Source organism: Oncorhynchus nerka, linkage group LG17 (assembly GCF_034236695.1).
Source record: "Oncorhynchus nerka isolate Pitt River linkage group LG17, Oner_Uvic_2.0, whole genome shotgun sequence".
NCBI classification, from domain to species: Eukaryota; Metazoa; Chordata; class Actinopteri; order Salmoniformes; family Salmonidae; genus Oncorhynchus; species Oncorhynchus nerka.
Window position 1 is genome coordinate 49,514,765 of NC_088412.1, and position 8,285 is coordinate 49,523,049.

General features: G+C 42.3%; 1 protein-coding gene across 1 annotated transcript; it reads left to right on the top strand.

Moving 5' to 3' along the window:
- The first annotated feature begins 4,209 nt into the window (after positions 1–4,209).
- On the top strand, positions 4,210–7,680 carry LOC115145367 (protein mago nashi homolog). The gene is made up of 5 exons (XM_029686878.2): positions 4,210–4,393; positions 4,779–4,837; positions 6,408–6,518; positions 7,120–7,202; positions 7,444–7,680. The coding sequence occupies exons 1-5, from the start codon at positions 4,303–4,305 to the stop codon at positions 7,541–7,543; spliced, it is 444 nt and encodes a 147-aa protein (XP_029542738.1). The 5' UTR covers positions 4,210–4,302; the 3' UTR covers positions 7,544–7,680.
- The last annotated feature ends 605 nt before the right edge of the window (positions 7,681–8,285 follow it).

An 8,285-nucleotide genomic window follows, 5' to 3' on the forward strand; every position in this document is an offset into this window, starting at 1 on the left:
TTTACGACCAGAAGATCACTGACGTCATGATTTGACCTCATATTGTTCCAAGTAAACCAGTTGTTTTGAACGCAGCAACACACGGCTGTTCCTGACATCATTGCAGAAATATTGTAGGTGGTAGGTGTGGTGAAGTTCCAATTGGATAAAACAATTCCTAAGAAGACCCACTTCTATCTGGAATTGTATTCCTCATCATGTCTTCTCTACTTTTGGTGGCCTTAACTTCATGTTGTTTTGCAATTATAATATTGACAAAGTTCCAGTGAAACTTTCTGCTTTTCATCGGCAGGTTTTCTTGTCATGGTCCTTAATTTATAAACACAATTTTTCTCCACACAGATATTATATATGGAATAATCGGGATATATTGTATAAAAATACCTCTCTGTTTTTAGAATATTGGTTCAGAAATAATATCCTATTGGTGAGCCAACTGGTAAATGCAGAGGGTCTTTTACTCAGTTATAAAGAATTCTTATCACTTTACAAGGTCCCTGTAACACCTAAAGATTTTGCAATTGTTTTAGATGCCATTCCCTCAGGTGTTGCTATGTTATTCAGGAACATGTCAAGACCTGACCCTCAGAGCCTACCTTCTATTGACCCTGTTGACTCATCAGTAGGAAAGATTTGTTTCTCTTTTGGTCCATTCAACAACAGAGCGATACGATCCTTGTTTCAGCAGGATGTTGTATCTATACCTTATGTCATGCCTTACTGGAATGGATTTATTGATAATATCTGTTGGAAAAAAGTTTGGATGTTGCCACAAACATACCTACTTGTTAACAAAATGAAGGAAGTTTCCTTTAAAATGATTCATAAATACTATCCTGCCAACCACTATATGAAGAAGTTTAAGGAAAACATCAACTCAAATTGCTCCTTTTGTAATGACCATCCAGAAACAGTTGTGCATCTTTTTTGGCATTGTATGCATGTAAGAAAACTGTGGCAAGACATCAGTAGGTTTATAATTGAACACATTTATGAAGATTTTACACTATTGTGGAGAGATGTACTGTTTGGATTCTTTACATACAATAGAAATAAGCGGAATCATTTTTATGTAATTAATTTCATTATTCTTTTGGCCAAATTTCATATACACAAATGTAAATTTACAAACAGAAAACCACATTTTCGTATCCTACAAAAAGAAATTGAACTGTATTTTAAGACGGTTAAATGCTCTACTAACAAAAAAGCTGTTAGAATTGTAAGTATATGCATGTCCCCTAAGGTCCTTGTGTAATTGTAATGTGATATTGTACCCCCTAGGAATAGTTACAGGGGAGAGATGAATGAGCCAATTGTAAATTGGGGATGATTAGGTGACTATGATGGTATGAGGTGCAGCTTGGGAATTTAGCCAGGACACCAGGGTTAACACCCTTACAATAAGTGCCATGACCTTAGAGAGTCAGGACACCCATTTAACATCCCATCCGAAAGACAGCAGACAGGATATTTTTTTAGACTAGAGGAAAGAGTGCCCCCTCCTGGCCCTCCAAAACCACTTCCAGCAGCATCTTGTCTCCAATCCAGGGACTGACCAGGACCAACCCTGCTTAGCTTCAGAAGCAAGCCAGCAGTGGGATGCAGGGTGGTATGCTGCTGGAATACCACCCTGTGGTGTCAGGGTGGGTGAAAACAGAGTTGAGTGCTGTGGAATCGGTGAAGGTAACCAGAAGTGGTGTTGTAATAATTGTTTGTCTTTTTGCTGGTCAGACGGAGCAGGCGCTCTGTGTTCAAGGAATGGGGGCAAGAGATGTGAATTGTTTTGCTCTCAAGAAAAGTGCACCATTGAAAGGAGTGAATACTGGGTTAGCGGTAAATGTGAAAGCTGACCAACTAAAGGGGAAGATTCCCAGCGTTTGATGCTTGTTGTTTGGTGCGACGCAGGCAGTGTGGCATGAGTGTTGAAACAGAAGTCATTATCTAACACTCCAGTGTTAATGCTAAATTGTAATTATTTCGCCACTATGGCCTATTTATTGCCTTACCTCCCTAATCTTATTACATTTACACATGCTGTATATAGATTATTTTTATTTTGTGTTATTGACTGTATGTTTGTTTATCCCATGTGTGACTCTGTGTTGTTGTTTGTGTCACACTGCTTTGCTTTATCTTGGTCAGGTCGCAGTTGTAAATGAGAACTTGTTCTCAACTGGCCTACCTGGTTAAATTAAATTGAAATAAAAAAAATGTTCTTTTGAGTTTTGATGTTGAGTCTTTGCCCGACAAAGTGATGTTAGGATATATAGGATAAGTTATCCTGTGCGAGCTTTTGTGCCGAATACATTAGGTTGTTACAGGTGTCAAGCTTATGGGCATGTGGCAGCAGTGTGTATGAGGGAGGTTCCTATGTGGCAGCAGTGTGTATGAGGGAGGTTCCTATGTGGCAGCAGTGTGTATGAGGGAGGTTCCTATGTGGCAGCAGTGTGTTCCTATGTAGGAGGGAGGTTCCTATGTGGCAGCAGTGTGTATGAGGGAGGTTCCTATGTGGCAGCAGTGTGTATGAGGGAGGTTCCTATGTGGCAGCAGTGTGTATGAGGGAGGTTCCTATGTGGCAGCAGTGTGTATGAGGGAGGTTCCTATGTGGCAGCAGTGTGTAGGAGGGAGGTTCCTATGTGGCAGCAGTGTGTATGAGGGAGGTTCCTATGTGGCAGCAGTGTGTATGAGGGAGGTTCCTATGTGGCAGCAGTGTGTATGAGGGAGGTTCCTATGTGGCAGCAGTGTGTATGAGGGAGGTTCCTATGTGGCAGCAGTGTGTATGAGGGAGGTTCCTATGTGGCAGCAGTGTGTATGAGGGAGGTTCCTATGTGGCAGCAGTGTGTATGAGGGAGGTTCCTATGTGGCAGCAGTGTGTATGAGGGAGGTTCCTATGTGGCAGCAGTGTGTATGTAGGTGGGAGGTCCCTAGGTGTGAGAAGTGTGCAGAAGGTCATGAGAAAAAGGAATGTATAGCATTGGGGAAAGTAGTGGTATGTGTTAATTGTAGGGGTGCCCATGGGGCTGGGATTCAGAAATGTTCAGAAATGTCCCGTGCGAGACAGGCAGGCTGAGGTTTCCAGGGTTAGAGTAGTGCAGGAGGACTGTGGATTGTGGACTACAGAAATAAGAGGACCGAGCACGCCCCCATCCTCATCAACGGGGCTGTAGTGGAGAAGGTTGAGAGCTTCAAGTTCCTTGGTGTCCACATCAACAACAAACTAGAATGGTCCAAACAAAACAAGACATTTGTGAAGAGGGCACGACAAAGACTATTCCCCCTCAGGAAACTAAAAAGATTTGGCATGGGTCCTCAGATCCTCAAAAGGTTCTACAGCTGCAACATCGAGGGCATCAGTTGCATCACTGCCTGAAACGGCAATTGCTCGGCCTCTGACCGCAAGGCACTTCAGATGGTAGTGCGTACGGCACAGTACATCACTGGGGCAAAGCTGACTGCCATCCAGGACCTCTACACTCGGCGGTGTCAGAGGAAGGCCCTAAGAATTGTCAAAGACCCCAGCCACCCCAGTCATAGACTGTTGTCTCTACTATCGCATGGAAAGCGGTACCGGAGTTCCAAGTCTAGGACAAAAAGGCTTCTCAATAGTTTTTACCCCCAAGCCATAAGACTCCTGAACAGGTAACCAAATGGTTACCCAGACTATTTGCATTGTGCCCCCCCCCCCCACACACACCTCTCTTTTTACGCTGCTGCTACTCTCTGTTGATCGAATATGCATAGTCACTTTTTGATTTGATTTATCAACTGTACTGCAGGGTTGGACCGTAAGTCACAGACAATTGCCAGGTCGCAATTGTAAATGAGAACTTGTTCTCAACTTGCCTACCTGGTTAAATAAAGGTGAAATATATATTTTTTTTAAACAATAGAGGTTGTGGTGGCAGCTGCAGAGAGGTATTTGGGTGTGCGAGACTTGACATCAGAAGAGGTACAGGGTGTGTTAAGTGGTGGTGTCCCATCCTTTCAGGCTGTAGGCCTTAGATGGTATGGTATTTGTTGTATTCATTCGTTTTTTTTGTTGTTCATTTTTTCAAGCAAAGTATAAGGGAGTTATACTCCAGTCGAGTAGGTGGCGGTAATGCAACATTTATTGGATGCCAACCTCTGTTATAAACCTCATCGAAGAAGATGACATCACTGCAATGCGACCACTCGCATGAGATCACAGAGAAGCGCCCCCTCACGCATGCGTGTTCAGATTTTCTAAAATACCGTCAAGGAAGCAGTGTGCTTTCGTTGATTCTCAAGGACCGTGCAAACACTGAATTTGAGGTTACAATGTCAACGAGTGACTTTTATTTGAGATATTATGTCGGGCACAAGGGAAAGTTTGGACACGAGTTCTTGGAATTTGAGTTTAGACCAGACGGTAAGTTAGGCGGCAATTTGACTAATTAGCTACATTAGCCAGCTAGCTAAGCATGCAAACGACTGCTTGCTAGCGGCATTTCCAAATGTATTTTATCGCAATTAGCTAGTTTTTGTATTCGTGTGTTCAGTTATAACATGATCTCAGAAGTACTTCAATTGCACAGTTAACCATAACCTCACTCATTTATTGTATCCAGCTAGCTATGTAGCTGGTTAGCAAACTAATGTATCCAAAATGCTTGATTAGTTTACAGTAGGTTTAAAAACTTCTGTGAACTAACGTTAACTAGTTATAAACAAATAACTACTATTCAACAATAGCAGTGTATCAGCATTCACAACAAACGTGACGATAACGCAATAAATGTAACTTATCTTTTCAGGTAAGCTGAGATACGCGAACAACAGCAACTACAAGAATGATGTCATGATCAGGAAAGAGGTAACTTATCAAACTTACACTGAACAAAGATATAAACGCAACATGAAACAATTTAAAAGATTTTACGGAGTTAGAGTTCATAAAAGGAAATCAGTAAATTCCTTAGGCCCTAATCTATGGATTTCACATAGCTGCGAATACAGATTTGTATCGATCACAGAAACCTTTAATAAAAGGTAGAGGCATGGTTCAGAACTAGTCAGTAGCTGATGTGACTGCCATTTGCAGCGTGATACATCTCCTTCGCACAGAGTTGATTAGGCTGTTGATTGTGGCCTGTGGAATGTTGTCCCACTCTTCAATCTCTGTGCGAAGTTGCTAGATATTGGTGGGGACTGGAACATGCTGTCGTACATGTTGACCCAGAGCATCCCAAAAATGCTCACATGTCTGGTGAGTATGCAGGCCATGGAAGAGCTGGGACATGTTAAGCTTCCAGGAATTGTGTACAGATCCTTGCTACATGGGGCCGTTCGTTATCATGGAGAAACATGAGGTGATTGTGTCGGATGAATGGCACGACAATGGGCCTCAACATCTCATCACGGTATCTCTGTGCATTCAAATTGCCATTGATAAAATGTAATTGTGTTCATTGTCTGTAGTTTATTCCCGCCCATACCATAACCCCACCGCCACCATAGGGCAATCTGTTCATAAAGTTGACATCAGCAAAACGCTTGCCCACACAACGCCATATATGCCGTCTGCCATCTGCCCGGTACAGTTGAAACCAGGATTCATCTGTGAAGCGCAACACTTCTCCAGTATGCCAGTTGCCAACTGAAGTTGGTTATGACACCAAACTGCAGTCAGCTCAAGGCCCTGGTGAAGACAACTAGTACGTACATGAGCTTCTCTGAGACTGTTTCAGGCAGTTTGTGCAGAAATTCTTCGGTTGTGCAAACCCAGTTTCATCAGCTGTCAATGGCTGGTCTCAGACAATCCTGCAGGTGTAGAAGTTGGATTTCGAGGTCCTGGGCTGGTGTGGTTACACGTGGTCTGCGGTTGTTAGGCTGGATGGACCTACAAACATTTTTCTAAAATGACAAAGCTTATGGTTGAGAAATGCACATTAAATTCTCTGCAACAGTTCTGGTGGACATTCCTGCCGTCAGCATGCCATTTGCATGCTCCCTCAACTTGAGACATCTGTGGCATTGTGTTGTGATAACTGCACATTTGAGTGGTATTGTATTATTCCCAGCACAAGGTGCACCTGTGTAATGATCATGTTGTTTAATCAGCTTTTTGATATGCCACACCTGTCACGTGGATGGATTATCTTGGCAAATGAGAAATGCTCACTAAGAGATGCAAACAAATTTGTGCACAACATTTGAGAAATAAGCTTTTTTGTGCCTATGGAACGATTCTTGAATCTTTTATTTTAACTAATGAAACGTGGGACCAACACTATACATGTAGCTTTTTTTCTTTCCGTTTTTAAAGGATTTCTTGGTTACATTGATCAGTGTATGGCCCATCAATCCAATTTCTATGTGGGATGCTGCTAAAAAAACTATTGAAAATGCCATCAAAACCTTATTGGGATTGTTCTCCACTATAGGCGTACGTACACAAGAGTGTGATGGAGGAACTAAAGAGGATCATAGATGACAGTGAGATCACCAAGGAAGATGATGCACTGTGGCCACCCCCAGACAGAGTGGGCAGACAGGTCTGTCCATTCACTCACACAATACCTACATAAATACTGATACTTGTAAAAGCATGGTGTATGTTGAGGAAAGCAGTGTCTCCTACTTATATTGGTGCTCTTGGTAATGTCTAGCCACGCCTGTTTACTTAGTGATTTTAGGCCTCATGGGGTCGTGACCTCGGTCCCGTCCTCATCAGACTTATACAAATCGGTCCAACAAAATAAATGTGACCGGTGTTCAATTCTGACCCTTTCAGCACAAGACGGGACCTGGGCATAACCCCAGAAAGTTACAATGATTTAGATAGGACCTGGGCATAACCCCAGAAAGTTACAATGATTTAGATAGGACCTGGGCATAACCCCAGAAAGTTACAATGATTTAGATAGGACCTGGGCATAACCCCAGAAAGTTACAATGATTTAGATAGGACCTGGGCATAACCCCAGAAAGTTACAATGATTTAGATAGGACCTGGGCATAACCCCAGAAAGTTACAATGATTTAGATAGGACCTGGGCATAACCCCAGAAAGTTACAATGATTTAGTCAGTTATTTTATTCGTGGCTTCAGTTACTAATCGTGTCTGGGGAGAGTTAACTTTTCTGAACTCTTAGGAGCTGGAGATCGTCATTGGGGATGAGCACATTTCCTTCACAACTTCCAAGATTGGTTCCTTGATTGATGTCAACCAGTCGAAGTAAGTAATAATACTACCTCAAATGATCTGGGAACTCTTGGAAGGATATATTCCTCCAATTTCCAAATGGACTCCTAGCCTCTATTTAGTAGACACTGGTTGAGAACTGAAGATTTCATAGATGTAAGCAGAATAGTGTAAATTATACCTAGCTTACACCTATGTAATGCTCTCAGTTCTGCATAGTGGGGTTGATGTGGAATTGGGGGCCAGCTTCCTAAAAACAAGTTGTGTTTTCCAGGGACCCAGAAGGCCTCCGCGTGTTCTATTACCTGGTCCAGGATCTGAAATGTCTTGTCTTCAGTCTCATTGGGCTACACTTCAAGATCAAGCCCATCTAAGAGGAGTGGATGGTTTTTTTATCTGTTGGGAAATGTTTTATGTTTGCGCCGATTACAACATTTGTACATTTGCTTTTGGTCGATCTGTTCTTTTTTAAATTTTAAATAAATGATTGGGGAAATGCCATGTTTTAATAGCCTTGGTTATCTATACATTTTTAAAGTTACTTACTGGAAGCCATAGCTGTGGTTTGGTTGATCTTGGTAGTATGAAAAACAGGTTGGAGAATTGCACACTACACTCTGTTGCTCTTGTCATACAGAGGTCAGTTTATTTCAGCATTTAGCTGAGCACACATGAACAGGAAGTTGTCATACAGAGATCAGTTTATTTCAGCATTTAACTGAGCACACATGAACAGGAAGTTGTTAAAGGTGGGCTGAACTTCCTGATTGTTTCAATTCTCATTAGGAAATGTGACTGAGAATGAGATTTTGTGTCCTTTGGTCTGGGTGTCACTTGAAAGTGTATGTGTTCAAATATGGGAAGCGTTTGTATTTTCACTGCCAAAACAGTACACAGTCAGTCACCCTTCTAGATCACTTGAAACTGTCTAACCAGGTCTTGTCTGGTAGTAGCCTAGACCAGGGTGTACGTTCTGGTTTTTGTCTTAGCACTACACAGCTGGGGGCGGGGGGGGCGTCAGTTAAGGACCGTCAATAAATAATGCGATGTAAATGAGACTTCATGTTGTACACCTTTGGTCAAAGGGTAATCCGATTGGGTCACGTGTAAATGAGA

What these genes read in the sequence shown, in the direction of transcription:
- LOC115145367 (XM_029686878.2), top strand. Translation starts at nt 4,303, where the DNA reads ATGTCAACGAGTGACTTTTATTTGAGATATTATGTCGGGCACAAGGGA. An exon ending in ATTTGAGTTTAGACCAGACG is followed by an intron (nt 4,394 to 4,778) that starts GTAAGTTAGGCG and finishes TTATCTTTTCAG; the next exon opens with GTAAGCTGAGATACGCGAAC. An exon ending in CAGACAGAGTGGGCAGACAG is followed by an intron (nt 6,519 to 7,119) that starts GTCTGTCCATTC and finishes CTGAACTCTTAG; the next exon opens with GAGCTGGAGATCGTCATTGG.